The sequence below is a fragment of the Pleurodeles waltl genome, chromosome 2_1, assembly GCF_031143425.1.
Source record: "Pleurodeles waltl isolate 20211129_DDA chromosome 2_1, aPleWal1.hap1.20221129, whole genome shotgun sequence".
NCBI classification, from domain to species: Eukaryota; Metazoa; Chordata; class Amphibia; order Caudata; family Salamandridae; genus Pleurodeles; species Pleurodeles waltl.
Window position 1 is genome coordinate 98,619,288 of NC_090438.1, and position 22,632 is coordinate 98,641,919.

The 22,632-nt window shown below is 43.1% G+C and overlaps 1 protein-coding gene across 3 annotated transcripts in view; it reads left to right on the forward strand.

Annotated features, from left to right (window-relative positions):
* Positions 1-22,632, forward strand: part of LOC138261609 (pre-mRNA 3'-end-processing factor FIP1-like) — a 201,380-nt gene that overhangs the window by 147,540 nt on the left and 31,208 nt on the right. For all 3 annotated transcript variants that reach the window (XM_069210742.1, XM_069210723.1, XM_069210732.1), the window contains exons 11-13: positions 9,017-9,046; positions 9,956-10,013; positions 22,006-22,061. In XM_069210742.1, coding sequence (XP_069066843.1) covers positions 9,017-9,046; positions 9,956-10,013; positions 22,006-22,061 — 144 coding nt within the window. The remainder of the gene's footprint in view (positions 1-9,016; positions 9,047-9,955; positions 10,014-22,005; positions 22,062-22,632) is intronic.

Below are 22,632 nucleotides of genomic sequence, written 5' to 3' on the forward strand. Positions count from 1 at the left end.
CAATGAAGCGAGTCACACTTTCTTGGTTGCACCAAAAACAGAATAGCGGTGCAGAGTAGTTAAGGGCGATCACGTAGAAATGCATTTTGTGTTCACGCTCGTCGCCAGATGAAGCGTAAGATGAAAGAAGGCAGCAGGAACAATGTAGATAATAATTTGAAGGATTTATTTACAAAAGTTGCAGGAGCGTACAGAGTAGTGTCTTCGTCCTGTGCCTTTTGCCCGCAATTGCCGGTCAGATGCCTTTGTAATCCACAGCCCAAGAACTGCCACAAGCAAGCTATTTCAGAAGACAACATGTTACAAAGCTACTTATATTGTAATTGAAAAACAACAATTCTACCACTCGTGCATACTTGGTGACAAGGGAAGGGCTTATCACCAAGTATGATTCAGAACATCATTTCACTTGAATCATTATGCTACACTCCATTCACAACCGCCTGACAGAAAAACAGTCTGAAAATGGATGAAAACAACTTGTAACTTTCCAGAACTAACACTAGATCGCACAAGTCTGCAAATCATGTGAATCTACAGCACTACATGCTACAAAACATGCTTACTGGGTAAGTAATATCATTGTATATATATGATGGAATGTGTGGCTGTATATACACATGCTCTGCATACTTCTGCCATCCAGTGTTGGTTCTGGAAAGTTAAAACTTTTTTTTTTACTTTGAAAAGTCTTTCGAGGTATAGTGACTCCTCCTTTTGCTGGCAGTGTGCATGGGAATCCACTCCATTGTTAATTGTTTTCTTCCGCCGTCGGGTCTGGTCTTAATTTCACTGAGCTTCAGTTTTAGTCTGTTTTTTAGAATCTTTCTTTTGGGATACCTCCCTTAGTGTCTGTATTGTCTTTTTGAACGTGTATATCCTATCCTATGCGTTCCGGGACCTGAAGAAACTACCCGTTGGATCGACGCGTTCTGACCAAGGTCTCCGGGTTGTCATTTTCTCAGCTTCATCTCGAGGAGATTGAACTTCTAATGCAAGGACTCCCTTCTGTTTCTGCCCTAAGTGCCACACGAAGATCCCCGGACCAACCAGCACCAGGTCTGTAACCTGTGTTTGCTCCCGGACCGTAAAGAGGAGGACTGTGAGGCTTGTAAATCTTTTCAATCTAACAAGTCCCTGAGAGATCGAAGGGCCTGTTGTCGTGAGATTCAGAGACAGGAGATCGAGGAGACTCCAGACATCTTCGGGCTACAATATATCATGTCAGAGCAAGAGCTACCAGAGGCCTCAGCAGCCGCAGAGGCCTTTTCAGGCAGCTATTCTGAGTCGGACGTGGCCACAGTCTTTAAAATGCAAGCCCTTCCTCCAGCTTAACCAACTGGCTCCCCTGTTCAGCTTAAAAAGACAACCACTAGTACTGAAGCAAAGGCTACCAGGCTGCCTCTGCCATCGGGCCATGGCCGGCTCATTTGGAAGCTCCGCCCTCGAGCTTGGCTCTGACAAGTAAGCCTAACCACACCATTTCGGTGCCATCTCAGCACCTCCAGCTTTGGCGTTGCCTACCCCGGCGCCAAAAAGGCTGTTAGTGCCTCGTATTGACAGTTTGGGGCTCTTAACACAAGAGCCATTCGGCGCTGAAAAAAATTGAAAGTGACCACACCCTTGGAGCTGAGTACTCCACAGAATGAAGCAGCAACTGGATAATAAGCAGATGCCGCTTCATATCCAACCACAGACTGGACGTATTCTGGTTAAAGCTGTTGTTTGAGCGCCTTCTAAGAGAGAGCTTACCATTGTAGAGGATATAGACATTCCTACGCCTCCTGCCAAATACAAGAGGATGGATAGAGACTCTGGTTACATACACCATCCTTGGCCGCCTTCTCCACTCTCCCCTTCACCACCTCATTCTCAGGTGACCCCCTTGGCAGTACGCCTCAGGCTTCCCGCCACACATTTCATGATTTTGAGGGAGCAGGGAATAATACTGAGACTTTTCCCGAAGATGCAGTGCCATGGTCACAGTACGATGTTGACCCTTAACACACAGACACAGATATCTATCCGGCCAGACCACCTTCGCCAGATGGTACTACCTCCTTTCAGGAGCTCATTGGATGGGCGGCTACTTATCATCAGGTTACCCTATACAAAGAACCCATTGAGGATGATTTCCTCTTTGAAACCCTCACTACATTCCACAGTGCCACAGAATACCTTCCGATGCTTAAGGGAATGATGTGAGGCATGGAAGCTTAAAGATCCTGACAGGCCATGTATCATCACACTGTGTGCGGTAAAAAACTTCAAAACCTCTCCCTCGGATTCCGTCTTTAATAAAAGTCAGATTCCTACAGATTCCCTGGTGGTGTCTAATGCAAGGAAAATTGATTTGCAAGCAGCTAGAGATGCCCCGCCTCCTGATGAGGAAAGCAAGTTAATTGATGCTTCTGAGAAGCGGGTTGCTGATCACTAACATTCAAAGCCTGCTTGCTAGGTATGACCTTCCCACTGCGTTGAGATCGAGAAGCTCCTCCAATATCTCCCAAAGGAACACAAAAAGCAGAGTCACGAAATTGTCAGCGAATGCTAGCTTATCTCTAACAGTTCTGTGCCTTGTATTCTGCTGACACGGCTGCCAGGGGGATCAGCACCAGCATCCTGTTGCATAGACATGTGTGGCTACACATTTCCGGCTTTAAACCTGAGGTACAGCAAACAATGCTCAAAGTACCTTTCAACATGGAGCACCTCTACGGCCCTCATGTCGTTTAGGCTCTTGCAAAGATGAAGAAAGATACTGAAGTGGTTAAGTCCATGGACACCCTGCAAACCCCTGGTTCTTGTGGCGCTTTTTCTATGCCATTATATAAATTAGCCTCCAAAACAACATCCATGGACTCTTCGGGGGTCATTTTGAGTTTGGTGGGCGGAAAAGCCCACCCGCCAAACTCTCGCGGTTAGGTTGCTTCCAGTGTGGCAACCTTCCCATGGGCCCCATTACAAGTTCCCTGCTGGGCCAGCGGGAAACAGCCCACAACATTGGCGCCGGCTCATAATGGAAGCTATGTGCGTGCATAGCAGCCAGTTAAAAGCGCTACGGGGCTGTCCATGGGAGCCCCTGCACTGACTATGCCACGTGCATGAGCAGTGCAGGGGCCCTCTGCACCCTGTGTCTGCAACCGCCATGTAAATGCTGGCAGAGAGGGGGCTTGTAATCCCCAGGGCGGCGCTGCATACAACGCTGCCCCGGTGGATTAGGACCGCCAGCACCGCCAATCCCTTCAGTGGAGGGAAACTGGCAGTGCTGGCGGTCATAATGTGGCGGTCTGACCGCTACCAAAGTGGTCAGTCCGCCACGGCGGCCGGAAGGGTCATAATGACGGCCTTTGTCCTTTTACCAAAAGGGGCACCCTCACTCATCCTCCCTTAGGTCCCTACAGGGGAAACAATAACAGAGGGCGAGGTAAAACAACCTCCTTTAGAGGCTCCTCCACCGCATCCAAACAGTGACTCCCTTCACCTTCCCCCCGAATACTTAACACCTGTCGGGGACGTCTTCATAAATTTTTTCAGCCATGCCAAACTATAACAAAAGCTCAATGGGTGTTGGATATTATCCAACATGGTTACTGTCTGGAGCTCATTTCCACACACTTGCACATTATCACCAGAACATATCATTTTGCTCAAACAGGAAGTGTAGAATTTACTGAGCAAAGGAGCTATAGAAACCGTTCCTCCACAACATCAGAGAACAGGGATATACTCCCTGTATTTTCTAATCCCCAAAAAGGATGGATCGTTAAGGCCTATTTTAAGATCCCAGGCCTTTGAATCACATCCTGTCAAAGCATTTTCACATGTTCACACTTAGGATGTGATCCCACTTCTTCAACAAGGCGATTTCCTCTCAGCACTAGATCTAAAGGGCTCCAACTCTCACTTCCCTACACTCCCAGCACATCGTAAATACCTCAGATTTGTGATAGGAGGCAAACACTACCAGTTAAAAGTTATCCTCTTCAGAGTAACAACTTCCCCACCAGTGTTCACAAAGTGTCTAAAAAAACGTATACAAAATATTCCCGTCTTCCAATATCTGGATGACTGGCTTATCAAAGCCAGCACTCTCAAACTATGTTTACATCACACTCAAGTCACCATAGGCATGCATCATCAGCTAGGCTTCACTGCCGATTTCCAAAATTGTCTCCTGAATTCTCTTCTGATCCAACTGAATCTTGGGACGGTCTGAACAAGCAACTGGAATTAGCTTATCCCAGTGCAGCAAGAATACAAAACCTTCAAACACAACTTTAGTATTTTCGCCCAAAGGCTTTTAGGCATGATGGCCTCTTGCAAATGCCATAGTGCCAAACTCCCGTCTCCACGTGCGCCCATTGCAGGAATGTCTAACATGTCAATGGTCTCAGGCACAGGGTCGCCTAGAGGATCCAATGTTGGTAGACAGCCGCACCCATTGCTCTCTGCAGTGGTGAAACAAAACCAACCTGTTAAAGGGACGGCCTTTTCTAAACCCTGTTCCACAGATCATTCTGACGACATATGCATCCCAGACGTGATGGGGTGCTCACCTTAAGGATCTCAGTCCAAGGTGTCTGGCATCCCAAACATTGCATGATGCTCATCAGTTACCTAGAGCTTCTAGCTGTTCAACTGGCGCTGAAAGCGTTCATATTTCACCTCATCAGTAAAGTTGTCCTAATACGCACAGACAACATGGCAACCACGTACTATGTTCAGAAACTGGGTACTGGTTCATTCGAAACAACATTCACCTGCTAGTGAAACATCTACCAGGGCCGCACAGCTTCTAGCTGTTCAACTGGCGCTGAAAGCGTTCATATTTCACCTCATCAGTAAAGTTGTCCTAATACGCACAGACAACATGGCAACGTACTATGTTCAGAAACGGGGGTACCGAAGCATTCGAAACAACGTTCACCTGCTAGGAAAACATCTACCAGGGACGCACAACTACTTTGCCGACCTCCTCAGTAGGATGCAGCAACAAGTCCAGGAGTGGGAACTCCACCCACAAGACCTACTTTCAAGAGCGAGGGTATCCAGACATAGACCTATTCACAACAAACAAAAAACTCAAAATGCCCACACTTCACCTCCAAGTTCCCGCACCCTCAGTCCAAGGGCAATCCTTTATGGATGAATTGGTCAGAGATATTTCCCTACACTTTTCCGCCTCTCTATCCTTCCGTTTCTGGTTTGGAAGCTCATGCAAACATCCCTCATGTTGATTCTGGTGGCTCCCACATGGGCCAAACAGCCCTGGGTCAGCACTCTTCTAGAACTGTCAGTCATTCCTCACTAGAAGCTTCCCTTCAATCCGGACCTTCTCACTCAAAACCATGGTCAAATCAGTTACCCAAATCCCAAGGAATCATATCTTGCGATATGTCTCCTGAAGTCATAGAGATTGGATACCTTAAACTACCTCAAGAATGCATGGCTATTCTTAAAGAGGCATGTAAACAATATTCTACTGTATGTTATGCAGCAAAGTGGAAGCGTGTTGTACGCTTTTGTCTATCCAAACAATGGTACCCCCTTAAAGTATCAGTTCAGGGTATTCTTTTGTACCTTCTTCATTTGCAGAAAGGAAACTTACCGTACACTTCCATAAGATTACATCTAGCAGCTTTAGCTCCTCACCTTCAGAATAGATAGCATTTTTCTCTTTCCAAGATTCCTGTCATTAAAGCTTCTATGGAAGGACATGAGAGAGATTCCGCCAAGGGTACCTCCAATGCCCTCTTGGAGTCTTAACATTGTATTCACCAGACTCATGGATCCACCATTTGAACCTCTACATACATGTTTTTTACAATTTTGGTTGTGGAAGGTGGCCTTTTTATTTGCTGTCACTTCGCTTAAGCTTGTAAGTTTGCTCCAGGCCTTAACGCTCCAAAAAAAAACTTTCCAGATACACAAAGATAAAGTGGTTCTCCACACCAATCCAAATTGTTTACCAAAAGTGGTGTCTCAATTTCATCTAAATCAAACCATTGAATTGCCAGTATTCTTTCCGCACCCAGATTCTGTTACCCAAAGAGCTCTCCAATCACTTGATGTAAAGATAGCGCTTATGTTCTGCATTGATAGAACTGAAACATTTAGAAAAATTAAGCAGTTTTTTGTTGCTTTCTCACCACCACATAAAGGCAATCCTATATCTTAATCAGGCATAGCTAGGTGGATTGTTAAAAGTAGCCATACTTGCTATGCTAAAACCAAAGTACTATTACCTATTCCTTCTCGAGCACACCCCACTCGAAAGAAAGGAGCATTTATGGCCTTTATAGGTAACACTGCCATAGTTGACATATGTAAGGCAGCTACATGGTCTACACCACACACCTTCACTAAGCATTATTGTGTGAATGTCTTAGCATGCCCTCAAGCTAATTTAGGACAGGCAGTGCTACGTACACTATTCCAGACCACTGCAACACCCACAGGTTAGCCACTGCTTTGTGGAGGCACTGCTTTACAGCCTCTGAGGAGCATGTTTATTGACAGCCACACATGCTCTCAAACTGAAAATGTTACCAGTAAGCTTCTGTTTGTGGCATGCAGTGCTGTAGATTCACATGCGCCAACTTGCCTCCCCGTACACCTGTCGCAGTTTGTTTTCTTTCACAGCGTATATACATTAATTTGCATAGTCATCCCTTTCTTTTCTCTTACACTGCATTCCATTATCACACGCCTGTGGAAGAACAATCTAACTATGGAGTCGATGTCCATGCTCATTGCCAACAAAAGGAGGAGTCACTATACCTTGTGACATTTCAAAGAAAAACAACTTGCAACCTTCTGGACCCAAAACTAGATTGCAGAATTAGCAAAGCATGTGAATCTACAGCAGTGCATGTCACAAACAGATGCTTACTGGGTAAGTAATTATATATATATTGGGCATTTTGATATATATCGGGGGAGGGCAATTTTTCAGTGTGTCCTATGTGCAAAGCAAAATGGCGGCTGCAACTTCTCTGTCAGGGTCCGGCCAGCCAATAAGGACTTTGCTTTTCCTCCGAATCCACAGAGAACCCGCGTCCCTATATTTACAAATTTGTTTTTTATTTAAAAACTAGAAAACTACTGAATGGATTTACACCAAATTTAAAAAAAAAGGCCTCTTTCTGGATCAAGTGCTACCTTTCTGCCAAATTTGGTGTAATTCCGTCCAGTTGTTTAAGCGATATCGCAGTTCAAAATCTCTATTGAAAAACAAATGGGAAAAACAAGTTTTGGGATCCTCCCCCCCCTTTTTTTTCTTAGCCCCCATTTGACCAAACAGTGCAAAAGTTATTAGCAAAACAAAAAACCCTATTTCTATAGAAAATAGATCCTAACTTTTAACTACTTAGTGGCGACCATCACTAAGTAATTTATATATATATATATATATATAATATAATTACCCATTGGCAGTCGCCACCATGTTTCCATAGAAAAAGCGTTTTTTGACTTGCATGTATCTTTGGCACAGTTCGTTGAATCTTCACAAAATTTTCCAAATCAAAGTGGCCTGGTGATTCTTGTTGCGCACAGGAAGTTTTGGGGTGATCCGTCAAGTGGGGGCCAAGAAAGAGGGGGCTCAAAAAAAGTTATGTTTCCCAGGTTAATTCCCACAGGAACTGTCAACACATCTTCAGCCCAAACCGCTGGACGGAATTACACCAAATTTGGTAGAAAGCTAGCTGCCCTTACACAGATTGTGCTTTTTATTATTTGGTGTAAATCCGTTCAGTGGTTTAGGAAATATTTAAGGGCAAATACATTTGTATATCTCTGGCCGCAGTTAATTGCGAACTTCGCGAATACCTGTACGAAAAGGAGCATTGCAATTGGCTGACCGCAACCTGACTAGAATGTTGCGACCGCCATTTTACTTCATGTGACCCGTTCCCCAGGGGTGGAAATTGAAATATAAAGTGGTATGAGGGGTCAGGGTGAAGGTACCTTGACCCAGGGTTGTGATATAACTGTATTTTGGGGGCAAAATATAGGTTTAATATAATTTAGCATCACGCCGCGCAAAAATTCACATGTTCGTGATTTCTTTGCAAAATATTTGTGCTTATGGAAGAATTTGAAAGAAAAACCACAGACTCATACACTAATTCATTCACTCATACATGCACTCAGTCTCATGCGCCCACTCACACACTCATGCATCCACTCAGACCCACGCATAGACTCTCACACCCACTTTCAGACCCACTCAGACACTCAAGCACCCACTCACACATCCACTGACAGAGACAGGCCCTGTGGCCAACCTGCGCACCGGACGGCCAAAGGCCATGCGTGGCACAGGTTTGGGTGGTTATAAGGGCTTGGCTGCAAGGCCAGGCCTTGCGACCAACCCCCAGTTGGAATAATGTATAGTAATTAAAATTACTTTACATTAAAAAAACCTTAGAAATTCACTGAAAAAAACAGAGGTTACCGGAACTTTTGAGTTATTTCAAGTAACTATAACTTGCGCCCTAAGGTAACTATAACTCGCGCCTTCGCCATGCACAGCTAAGTACTCCACATGTTATGTCATTGATGAGCTCTGGTATGGCATCTTTGATATCACTGCAACGTTTGTAATAACAATATTGATAAGAAAGCAGTGCATGGTAGTGGCGCAAGTTATAGTCCCCTAAGGGCACAAGTTATAGTTACTTGAAAGAACTCTAAATATAACATCTAAATTTCTATGGTTTTGTATGATTAAATTCAGAACCGAACTATAACGTCCCTGTAACCTGTTTTTCCAGTGAATATATATATATTCTCATATAGGCTTCACATTTGTGCTACATAGAGTACAGTAGGAGAGAACAGTGGCTTTCTAAAACATAAAAGCATTGACTCTGAAAGTGCACTAACTACTCTGTGTTGTAGGTATTGATATTGTATTGATATTGTACTCTGACGCGTGTAATTTCATGTATACTGTGTGATCCACACAAATAGTTATTTTTCTTAGTAGTTTCCTTTTATTTTCCCTTAGGTTTACCACCACCCCCCAGTCCCATGCGAGGTAAGCCTTTAACAAGCATGAGCATTGTTGTTTTATGTTGTGTAGAACTTATAGGATCTCATGATCTCCTTCTTCAACAACTACTGCTGCCACCCAGCTACTTACAAACCCACTCATGCCACTGCTACCACCCTCAAGAAAGCCACCTAACAGCCAATCACCCACCTCCTCTAGTTTACCCCTCCTAATCCAAGCAGCACATCAAAATTTGCTATGTCTGTCCTTTATTTTATACCATACCATGCCTTACCTCAGGGTCCCCTCAGAACTTGTATGAGTTTGACTCACCCAGAGGTGGCCCTACTCCCACTATCTACACTGCCCTAAGAGCAGTATCTTTGAGCATCTCTACATTATCAGGTATTAGCTCCCTTTGCTATGTAAAGTGTGACATAGGTACAATAAAATAAGCTATCTGAATTTGCCTGTAACTGCTTGGAAATTCAGGACTAACAAGAATTGTAAATATGAAAATATCCGGATTTGCCTTGATACATGTTTAAGGGCACAGTTTGGTTTGTATGTTTAGTTCTGCCAGGTTTTAAGCATTACACTATTTGTAGCAACTGCTTTTGAAGGCAGGCAGTGGCAGCGTTTCTCCTGAGAGCTTCCTGTGATGTGAAAAATTATCTTTCATGACTGTAGCATTTCAGGTAGTGCGCTTACTGTAAGTCCTTATCTTATGTTAGCCTAAGATTGTCTGGAGGTACTGACCTTAAAAGGGTGCAACTAATGAAAATATATTGTGATAGACAGATAAAAATGGTCTTGTAAGGCTCAGAAAAAGAAAGAACGAGAGGGAAAGAAGCTAGTCAAAGGCCTGTAAAGCACTTATCTGATTGGCTATGCAATGTGTAGGTAATAGGCAATGTTTTAAGTTTTCTAACTCGCTTTCTTTCATTTTTTTAGGCATGTACCCGCCTCCTCTAGCTCCCCCTCCGACGCTTCTCATTCCAACACTGGATAGGTAAAAATTAAATCTGCTGATAACCATATAAATTATGGTATATTTTTGTTAAGTATTTAGGTTTTTGTTGCGCAGCCTTGGAAAGGACACATTATTCACTTGCACAATGATGTTTGTGGCTGTAAAATGATTAGCCCTTGGAATGTTCCTTATTAGTGTAAAACCCAATGAACCTCTGTCCACATTGGCAGCTGTACTTCTGCTCTGCCACTGACAAGTCATAAAGATGGATCCAGAACAAAGTAATAATGCATAAATATAAGCATGGCAGCAAAGAGACAGGTTTGTGGTATTTATATTTATTGAGAAATTGATACATCTCAAAAAGCAGTACAAATCCATGTTAGCCTTTGGGATTGCAGCATAAATGCACACAATTCTTACAAAGTGATTCTAGAAGTCATTTCAGCATCGGAGAGATGAGAGGTATCCAATACCATATGGCAATTTAACAAATATATCTTTGAATTACCATAAGGGGGAGGGCACTCAATTTGTTTTCTCTATTCATAATCAGCCAAAAATGTATTCAAACGTAACAAAGTCACACGGTTCATATGCCCCAGGTAATAGCTCTATTCAAGTGCCAGTCACAAAGGAGACTCGGATGCCGTTGATTAATAAGATGTTTCAGTCTTTATTCTTGATTTCATCTCCATTAAAAACAGACAGCAACAGCCCAGCCAACGTTTCATCTGAGACAAAACCTTTGCAGCCAAACGCTTTGGTGTGAGGCTCTGATACACCTACAAACTGAAGATTATTTTGTATACCCACAATGTTAAGTGTTGGGAGACAATTCGAAGGAGTTATTTGACACAAAATTCCATTTGAATGAAACTGGAAGAAGTTATTTGATACAAGTACATAGAGGATATTTGCCCAATGAAGTCATATGTGGGGACGAAATACGTTGGCTGGCTGTTGCTCTCTGTTTTTAATGGGGATGAAATGAAGAATACGGATTGAAACCTCTCTTTACCTGGAGGATATGAAATTTGGGACTTTTTGTTACAATTGGATACATTTTTAACTGATTATGGATAGAGAAAAAAAAATATCTGAGTGCTTCCCTTGTTATGGTATTACTTACATATGAATCAAGGGGGTTGTTACGAAGTTCGACCCCTGGGGTTGAGGGACCAGTTTTATTGATTTGTTGCACTGACACCCGTGCGGTAGAGGTTCAACCATTTCTGCTGAGTGCATTGAGGTTAAATATATATTTGGTCTGGGGCACATTGGAAGGTAAGAGGGAAAAATATGGGTTATAGCACTGTATAGATGATATGAAAACCAAAGGAGGTGGTGTAGAGATGCAACCGGTTTAGCTACTGAGAGTAATATTCACTAGGAAAGAGAACTAATAGCAAGACGAGAATCGGTCTAGGGTGCTGTATGTAACTCCTTCTCAGGGGATGGTCGGAGCATAATGACGGTGACAACTATAGTGATCACTGAATGAAGGCCAAAGCGAATGAGGATGGAGCTGAGGTGGATTTGGTTGGCAGATGTAAAGTTTTACACTTGGGTGAGAGCGATTTCATTTGGTGGAATTAGCAAAGTCAGTGAATGTAAAAAGGTATCTGGAGAATCGACTGGACACTCAAATTCACTGATTTTTAGAGAAGAAAGTAAGTTGTGATGCTGGGCGGTAGTTAGAATGGGATGAGGAATTAGTAGTCAGGGTTTTAGCAGGCGAAGGAAACTGTGGATGTAAATCAGTTTGAGTGGATCCTTAGGAAGAAAGAATGGTTGTCAGGAGATGTGCCAGAGCAAGGATTGATTGATTTGGGTCTTGCAAAGCATGAAAGATGCCAGTTAAGGATGTCCTAGCAGTGAAGGATGATTGATAGTAGAGAAATAAAGAGAAGAAGAAGCTGAAAGAAGCGCAGTAGGTGTTGGCAATGAGAAGTATTGAGATCCGTTTCACACGAAAAGTCACAGTGAAGGAATGATTAGAGGCAGCTTGGTATTAAGAGGTGATGCGGATAGAGATTGGAGAATATGCCTTGTGGAGAGTACGGGACACATTTCTAATATGAAAGGGTTTGGATGAAAAGTCTAACTATGAGGTTAATTTCTCTTATGCTGGTGCAGGGTGGGGAAGCAGACACCTAGTTTGAGGGAGGAGAAATAGTTAAGGGATGTAGGAGGCTGGCCTGGTTTGTGGTGGGTACCTTGGGTACATACACCTTATATCAGGTCCAGTTGTCCCTTATTAGTGAAATGTAGTAGTGATCTGGCAGCTTAGGCTGATAGAGGTAGCTATAGCAGAGCAGCTTAGGCTGAACTAGGAGACATGCAAAGCTCATGCAGTACCACTTATAGTTACACAGTGCTTATACACAAGTAAAGACAATACTCAATGTTACCAAAAATAAAGGTATTTATTTGGATGACACAGTACCAAAAATATCTTAGCGACAATACTCCTTCTGGAGGTATTATACACAATATATAAACTAGACACCAAAATTAGACAAGTAAATAGTCATAGAAAAATGAAAACAATAGGAAATGCTGTAGAATGCAATGGGAGAAAATAGGTCTAGGGGCAACACAAACCATATACTAAGAAAGTGGAATGCGAATCACAAATTCTCCCATAGACAAGTGTAGTGTGTGCAGAATTGCTGGGGGAGTAAGAATACAGTAACGGTAAGTAAATTACCCCACCCCAGAGGCCAGAAAAGCAGAAGTGAAGTACTGCAAGTTTCCTTAGGACACACTACACCTCGTAATTGGGATTTTGCAGCAACCAACCAAGTCTGCAAAGAACAACTGCTGGATTCCTGGACATGAATACCTGCAAAGGAAGGGGACCAAGTCCAGAAGTCGAAAGAAGTTCCAGGAAGGACAGGAGCCCCTGCCAACCCAGAAGAGGGTGCATAATAAGAGTCCACGGTTAGTCGAAGACTGCAGAAATGCACCCTAGGAAGATTGCAGCAGGTTCCTGCATGATGCAAAGGATGTCCCACGACGTGAAGATCGTTGCAGAAGTGATTTCGTGTTGGAAGTCGCCAATAAGCCTTGGCTACGACAAAAGTTCATTTTGCGTCAAAATGGTGCTTGATGGACCAAGGATGGACCTGGGGGCCTCAGCTCTGTGTGAGGAGGAAGAGGGGGCTCTCAGCACTTTAGAGAGTCCTCAGGATGCCAGCCAGCACCCCCGGAGGTCCCAGGACACAGGGACAAAGAGGTGCAAAACGCGGTTGATGCAGCACAACAAAGGAAGTTCCCACGCCGCCGAAGAACAACTCAGCGAGTTGAGCATCGCAGGATGGAGTGCTGGGGACCTGGGCCAGGCTGTGCACGAAGGAATTTTGCAAATAGTGCACAGAGGCTTCAGGAGGTGAAGAAGACTCTCTGGGAAGGCAAGGTCTTACCTCCTCCAAATTGTGTCAGCAGGACCTCAGGACAGTTTGTCGATGATGTCCACCCTCTGTGTCCTTAGGAGCACGCTCGCCGCTGTGAGAGGAGTCCAAGGGTACCGGTTGTCGTCTTGGAAGGTGCATGCTGGAACAGGGGAGTGACTCCGTCACCCCACAGGAGATTTCTTCGACTCTTCTGGTGCAGGAGGAAGACGGGGAGTCCTCAGAGCGTGCACACTGTGGAAACGTTTGCAGTTGCTGACTTGGAGCTGAGGTTGTTGAAGAAAAGTATCTCTTGTAGATACTTTTTTGCAGTTACAGTGTTTCTTGGAGCAGGCTGCGGTTGACCGAGGTCAGAGGATGCTGAAGTTGTTGCAGAGGATTCCTGAAGGAAACGTGCAAGCAGAATCTGAAGAGAACCCACAGGAGAGACCCTAAATAGCCCTGACAGGGGGATTGGCTACCTTATCAGGTATGGACCTGTCAGGAGGGGTCTCTGATGTCACCTGCTGGCACTGGCCACTCAGAGCCCTCCAGAGTGCCCCCACACCTTGCAAAGCAAGATGGAGAAAGTCTGGGAAACACTGGAGGAGCTCTGGGCACCACCCCTGGGATGGTGATGCACAGGGGAGTGGTCACTCCCCTTTCCTTTGTCCAGTTGCGAGCCAGAGCAGGGGTGAAGGGGTCCCTGAACCGGTGTAGACTGGCTTATGCAAGGAGGGCATCATCTGTGCCCTTCAAGGCATTTCCAGAGGCTGGGGGAGGCTACCCCTCCCCAGCATGTAACACCTATTTCCGAAGGGAGAGGGTGTAACACCCTGCTCTCAGATGAAATGCTTTGTTCTGCCTTCCTGGGACTGAGCTGCTCAGACCCCACGAGGGCAGAAACCTGTCTGTGAGGTGGCAGCAGCTGCAGCTGCAGTGCAAGCCTCAGAGAGCTGGTTTGGCAGTACTGGGGGTCCATGGTGGAGCCCCCAGGATGCATGGAATTGGCTCCCCAATTCCAGATTTGGAATCGGGGGGGGGGACAGTTCCATGATCTTATACATGTTACATGGCCATATTCAGAGTTACCATCGTGAAGCTACATATAGGTGTTGACCTATATGTAGTGCATGCGTGTAATGGTGTCCCCACACTCACAAAGTCCAGGCAAATGGCCCTGAACTATGTGGGGGCACCTTTGCTAGTGCAAGGGTGTCCTCACACTTAGTTACTTTGCACCTAACCTTCAGCAAGTGAAGGTTAGACATATAGGTGACTTATAAGTTACTTAAGTGCAGTGAAAATGGCTGTGAAATAACATGTGCGTTATTTCACTCAGGCTGCAATGGCAGGCCTGTGCAAGGGTTTGTCTGAGCTCCTTATTGGTGGCAAAAGAAATGCTGCACCCCTTTATGGATCTCCTGGACCCCCAATGCCCTTGGTACATAGGTACCATATACTAGGGACTTATAAGGGGGGGTCCAGTGTGCCAATTTAAATTGGTAAATGAAGTTGCTAGCCTACAGTGACAAATTTAAAAGCAGAGAGAGCATAAGCACTGAGGTTCTGGTTAGCAGAGCCTCAGTGACACAGTTAAGCACTATACAGACACACACATTAGGCCATAAACTATGAGCACTATCAATTCAAAGTGCTACCATTCGGGATAACAACTGCCCCAAGAGTATTCACCAAATGCCTAGCAGTAGTAGCCGCTCACATAAGGAGACAGCACATGCACGTATTCCCATATTTAGACGACTGGCTAATAGAAACAAAGACTCAACAACCATGTATTTTTCACACGCAATACGTCATAGAAACTCTACACAAACTAGGGTTCTAGTAATCAAATCTGCAACCATCCCAAATACAACAATACTTGGGAGCAACACTCAACATACAAAGAGCAATTGCCACTACAAATCCACAAAGGGTACAAGCGTTCCAAAATGTAACATCAAGCATACAGTCAAACCAACACTACCCAGTACGGTTTATAATGAAACTTCTAGGCATGATGTCTTCATGCATAGCTATTGTCCCAAATGCAAGGTTACACATGAGGCCCTTGCAACAGTGCCTAGCAAAACAATGGACACAAGCACAGGGTCAACTTCAAGATCTAGTGTTGATAGACCACCAAACACACTTGTCGCTTCAGTGGTGGAACCCTATAAATTTAAACAAAGGGCGGCCATTCCAAGACCCAGTGCCTCAAGCTGTTATCACAACAGATGCTTCCATGATATGGTGGGAAGCACACCTCAACCAGCACAGTATAAAGGGACATTCAACAAAAACAATTTCATATAAATCATTTGGAACTGCTAGCAGTGTTTCAAGCATTAAAAGCATTTCAACCACTGGTAGCCCACAAACACATCCTTGTCAAAACCGACAACATGACAACAATGTATTATCTCAACAAACAAGGGGGGACACACTCGTCACAACTGTGTCTCTTAGCACAAAGAATTTGGCATTGGGCAATTCACAATCACATTCGCCTGATAGCACAATACATACCAGGCATTCAGAATCAGTAAGGTGACAATCTCAGTCGAGACCATCAGCAAACTCACGAATGGGAAATTCATCCCCAGATCCTACAGGATCACTTCCACCGCTGGGGAACACCAAACATAGACCTATTCGCAACAAAAGAAAACGCAAAATGCCAAAACTTCGCGTCTAGGTACCCACACCCTCAATCCAAGGGCAATGCACTATGGATGAGTTGGTCAGGGATATTTGCTTACGCTTTTCCCCCTCTCCCACTCATTCCTTATCTGGTCAACAAACTAAGTCAAAACAAACTCAAACTTATACTCATTGCACCAACCTGGGCTCGCCAACCGTGGTACACAACACTGTTGGACTTATCGGTTGTACCCCACATCAAACTCCCAAACATACCAGATCTGTTAACACAACACAAACAACAGATCAGACACCCGAATCCAGCATCGCTCAATCTAGCGATCTGGCTCCTGAAGTCTTAGAATTCGGACATTTACATCTTACACAAGAGTGTATGGAGGTCATTAAACAAGCAGGAAAACCAACAACAAGGCATTGTTATGCAAACAAATGGAAAAGATTTGTTTACTACTGCCACATTAACCAGATCCAACCACTACATGTCTCCACAAAGGACATTGTAAGTTACTTATTACACTTACAAAAGTCTAATCTAGCATTCTCCTCCATTAAAATACATCTCACTGAAATATCTACCTATCTGCAGATTACTCATACAACATTGCTTTTTAGAATCCCAGTCATTAAAGCCTTTATGGAGGGACTAAAAAGAATCATAACCCCAAGGACACCACCAGTACCTTTGTGGAACCTTTATATTGTATTAACACGACTCATGGGCCCACCATTCGAACCCCTGCATTCTTGTGAAATGCAATATCTGACTTGGAAAGTAGCCTTTCTAATAGCTATCACATCACTTCTAAGAGTAAGTGAGATACAAGCATTTACTATTCAAGAACCCTTTATACAAATACATAAACATAAAGTGGTTCTCCATACAAATCCGAAATTCTTACCAAAAGTCATATCACCATTCCACCTAAACCAAACTGTGGAACTCCAGTCTTCTTTCTGCAACCAGACTCAGTAGCCGAAAGAGCATTACATACATTAGACACAAAAAGAGCACTAATTTATTACATTGACAGAACATAACAATTTCGTAAAACAAAACAATTGTTTGTAGCCTTCCAAAAACCTCATGCAGGTAATCCTATATCCAAACAAGGCATCGCCAGATGGATAGTTAAATGTATTCAAACTTGCTATATTAAGGCAAAAAGAGATTTACCTATTACACCAAGAGCACATTCTACAAGGAAAAAAGGCGCCACAATGGCTTTTCTTGGGAATATACCTACGACAGAAATGTGTAAGGCAGCCACATGGTCTACGCCTCATACATTTACTAAGCATTACTATGTAGATGTATAACGCAACAAGCCACAGTAGGACAGGCTGTATTAAGAACATTATTTCAGACAACTTCAACTCCTACAAGCTAAACCACCGCTTTTTGGGGAGATTACTGCTTGGTAGTGTATGCACAGCATGTGTATCTGCAGCTACACATGCCACCGAACAGAAAATGTCACTTACCCAATGTACATCTGTTCGTGGCATGAGATGCTGCAGATTCAAATGCGCCCTCCCACCTCCCCGGTAGCCTGTAGCCGTTCTTAGTTGAATGAAAATTGTAAATATGTAAATAAATATTCTTTTGATACACATTAAGTACATACATAACTACTCCATTGCATGGGCACCTCTAGTGTACTCACAACTCCTACCTCAGCCTCTGCGGGGTAATCAGTCTAAGATGGAGTCGACGCCCATGCGCAATGGAGCGGAAGGGGAGGAGTCACTCGGTCTCGTGACTCGAAAAGACTTCTTTGAAGAAAAACAACTTCGAGCCCAACACTAGATGGCAGGATAATGCACAGCATGTGAATCTGCAGCGTCTCATACCACGAACAGATGTACACTGGGTAAGTGACATTTTCCATATATATATATATATATATATATATATATATATATATATATATATATATATATATATATATATATATAAAAATAATGGGAGGACTGGTAATGGGTGTGGGGGAAACTTGAGTGGCCTCTGACTGAGGAGCAGCAGAGGAGGACGAGAGTGGTGAAGGGAGGTAACAAGGTCACTGACGATTGGAAAGTTGCCTTATCTCGAATTAGGGGAGACGCAAATAGTTGAAAGGATGCATGCAGTTCTTACGGTGAGGGGGTACAGTTTTCAAGGTGTGTGGATCACCAGTCACTCAAAGACACAGTTATTGGGTGCATTATGTAGCTAGTAGAATGCAACGACAAGGAACAGTTCAAAGGGATACAGGACCTCAGTCACTTATTTTCAGGGTGTTTGTACTCAATTATTTTCCCATAGTTCATTAAAGGACTATCATCATGTTAAATGCAGGTGGCCGGTATGCAGAAGCACTCACGAGCCACCAGGAGCTTATTGAAAATGGTGGCTCTGGTGTGGAATCACATTGATAAAATCCCAGTGTTATAAATTCAGGTAATAGTTTGAGGCCTACAATATAGACAGTGATCTGTGGTACCACACTGCATATCTCTTATGCAGCCTTGCTCTGCATCTAGTTCTTGGACTGAGCCCGTACTCATTTTCCATCCCAAGACAAATCTAGTCATGGACAAATTTAACACATTGGCCATCTCAACCCTCCTTATACTTCTAGGTTGGAAGAATTTAACTATCCCTAGTATGCCTGTCACTCAAGCCTTGGAACCAATTGGTCCTCTGATTGGTTTATTTTCATTTGTTTGTAAAATGTTTTAACTTCATTGCTCCATCGACGGTAAAGATCACCCCAAGTTCTTTCTCTCCTTTAGGGGAGGCACAGTGTCTCTAAAGTGAGACACAATGCACCCATCTGTGATTAAAGTTGGTCTTGGATATTGATGTACTCAGTAGAATATATGATCCCTCTGATCTAGGGTGTTAACTGTTTAACCAAGTGTCCTGGAGTCTGAACTAGGCTGGAGAAGTTGCTATATCTCCTGGTGCTCGGTTCCCTCATCTGCCTTAACTTTGGGTATTTCATACAGTAGTACAGAGTGCTGTAAAAGGGACATGTAAACCAGTGAGCAGGGCTCGAAAGTGCGTGGAATTTATGTAGCTGTATCATGCTACACAAGTCATACTCGTTGAATTATTTCAGTAGTGCTGTTTTTGCGGATTTTGACAAGAAACTGGAGAATGCAGCTGCACACAGCTGGAATGTTACCTGCAGTGAATTTTTAGGTTTGATTTTACACAATCTTCCTTTAGAAATGATCATAGGACAATCTTCAACCTGTTCTACAGATTGTTTGCACTCTGCCGCAGAAAAAGCCATAATTCATCCCTTGTATTCTTGAACCTGTTTGTGGCCTCTGATTCTATTGTGTAGGCCTGGGCAAATTTAAATTATGCCTAAGTAATCCGAGTAATTTCAGTAATTCTACATCACGGTTTTGACTTGCAATTACTGAAAATCATGCGTTTACTCCTGCTAGTAGTTTGGAGGAAAAAATCCTTCTGCAAGAGCACATTTAGTGAGCATTTAGCACTGTTTCTTAGCGCAAAATGCACAAGGATGCATTAAGAAAAAAGTGCAAAATGCTGATAGTAAGTTAAGATAAACTACCCCAAGAGCACACTAAGCGGAGGGGGAGCCTGCGCTTGCTCTTCATGTTCTGTTGCATTTAGTGCCATTTCCTAGTGCAAAATGCATCCTGTTATCCGTTTTGGTTGGGAGGGGGCATTTTTGCACTAAGTAGTAGTGGTAATTGCAGAATTACTATTCTTGCCTAATTCTATGTAATCTCGCTGAATTCTTAGGTAATTCAGCATGATTACACCACACGGAATTATACGAGTTACACCCACCCTTCTTATTGAGCATGTTGGGGGAAGAAGGGATGGGTCAGTGAGATCTGACTGTCATAGAGGTGGTTTGGACTATTTTGCAGCAGGTCACTTCGTTTCTGCAGGACTGCACCTAACAGTTCACTATAGGTTCTCATGTTTACCTGTGTGGTTAAATATATATATTTTTTTTTTGGTAAAGATCTTGCCTCTTAATTTCAGTGTATTATCTAGGCTAATCAGCAAGCTCGTCCCAGGGTATAGCTTATCAGATCTTCCCTGTCAGTCTCAACTCAGTGAAGACAATTCTCTAATAGTGCAAGCTAGTTGAGACAGTCTCTCTCTTTTCCCAGTTTAGTGGAATATTATTTTTCCATCTAGTTTTTTTTAAATTATGATTGTCTATCACAATATAGCACTTTCAAACATAATGTGAAGCTTTCTGGTGTTGCTTTGCATGGGTTTGAGTCCTTAACTCTAAAAATAGAGAATGAATGCGTGGTCATGATCTGCAGTGCCATAGAATCCAATTCTCATATCTTTACGAAGGTATAGAAAGATTGGTTTTGATTGTGCCACCTACTAAATCGTGGATATCTTAAAGCATAGCTCCTACAAGGAGAGCTATGGAAATGTGTATACAGTTGATGGAAGGAAAATGTCATGGGTTTAATGAACACTTTTACTTTCAAATTCACTGTATCATGACAGAAGACAACTGACTTTTTTATGTGAAGGTCACAGAATATGATTTAATAATAATATCAGAATCTTTTTTCATGCAAAGAGTAGTAAGCTCATGCAATAGCCTCCATGAAGCATGCTTAAGACAAAGCAATTACTACTTCAGTAAGGTCTGGGACATACCGGTGAGTGCAAGTAATTGAGGATATAATGAAGACCAGGGACTCCCTGTCTGCTATCCTTTTCCTTGTGCCTGTGGTTTGTTGAACATATGAACTCGGTCTAACTAAAAGACAGAAGAACACCCTTGTGGTCTGTGCCTCCTCAATCAGCTACTTGTGGATTCTAAATTTCAAGATGAGGCCATGACTTGGTGACCTTTGCTCTTGTTTCAGTTATTGACTTTCAGAGGAGCTCAAAATGTATGGTTCCTTGCATTTCCTAAAAGAGGATTTCCCCAGCACCACTTACAGTACTTGAGACTATTTTGCGACATATATATATATTTTTTTAAACGGGGGTTCCGGACCGGGAAGTCGATTGAGATCTTTTTTTGTAATGACATATGTGTACCATAGATATTCATGTCGACCTGTTTTATTATAGGAAATAGAGCTTGGGAGATGGAGAATTTATCCCATAGAATAAAGAAATGTGTCAGTTGTTGCCAGTTGTGTTAATGACGTTTGAGGATCAAACTTTTAACATCGCCACCATTTGGTCCTTTGCCTTTAAATAAATAGGGCACTGCAGTATATATCACAGGCACATCTAAGGACATTACCGCCATATTTAGGGACATTCTGCTGGGAAGTATAGTACTGCTTCTCTTGCAGAAACACGAAATCACTTGCATTAATTGCAAAGTGAGTGTTCCCTCAAACTGTTTTATGTATATTAATAGCTTGAGTAAGACTGCTATTGTTGAAGAAAGTGGTATTCGATGCAAAGAGCATGCTGGTAGGAAATTCTGTGCTGCGCCTGTCTGATTACTATTTCTGACCTGCTAAAGTTGCACACTTTTTTTGTAGCAGGTCTATAAAGTCAATGATGTACCAATGTTTGTATCACCTTTTGCATGTTTTGTACTTTTTTTTTCAAGTGATATTTCTGCAAGTTTCATTGCCAGAGCTTCTTCATGGGACCATATAAAATGAAAGGGCTGATTACGACCTTGGCGGAGGGGATTACTCCATCACAAACGTCTGCATGTTACAAGCTCCATAGGGTATAATGGAACTTGTAATATGGCGGGCGGGATATCTCACATTTGCATACCGCTCATTTATTGGTCTGTTCATATGCAACATGCTGTTACTAATTTTTCTAGCCCTAAACGTATGTGATAAGTGGGAAAAAGTACTAGATTTGAATGTTAAATTCTGACGCTCTATTTACAAGACTATCTGCTTTATAGTAATGAAATAACTAGGTTTGCTCTTTTAATACAGCCAGTGGGAACCTCACAATTTGTTTTATTTTTTATTTTCTGAAGCCAGTCTTCCAGGTACAACAACAGGCATCCTCCATCTTTTGGATACAACTCTGGAGGTAAGTGGACATGCAGTCCGGCAACTACTATATTAGCGTGTTTTGAAATTGTGTCAAGGTTGCCCATTGAGAAGCCACATATGTATGAACTGCAATTCTTTGACCCATGTAGGTTTCAGTTTCTCATGACTGTAGTATGTGGAAGTACATTTTAAAGTGCATTATCAGTCAATTATATATTCATTTTATAACCTGAATGTTGGCCAAAAGGCCCATTTGACACACTTGAAGTGGGGTAATGGTGCTGTTAAGCAGCACCGTCCCTGGCACTGAAAGTGGGTGTCAGAATTAGACCATGGTCATTGATGCACATCTTTGATATTGCCACCCTGATATAATTTTCAGTGCAAAGGAAGGGGTTAGTTAGGGACAGAAATCTTAGGACTTTCTGCATCTCTCTAACACCGCGGTGCTTTAAGAGTACATTATGGTAATGCACAGCAGTGTTTTCCACTGGGCTTTCACAGTCAGTGCCTTCTTCTTTGACCAAAGATTTTGTTAAAGTGTGTAGGTTTGGCAGGGGGGTGCGATCAATGAGGAATGGTGTAATGGTATGTGGTTTTACATAACT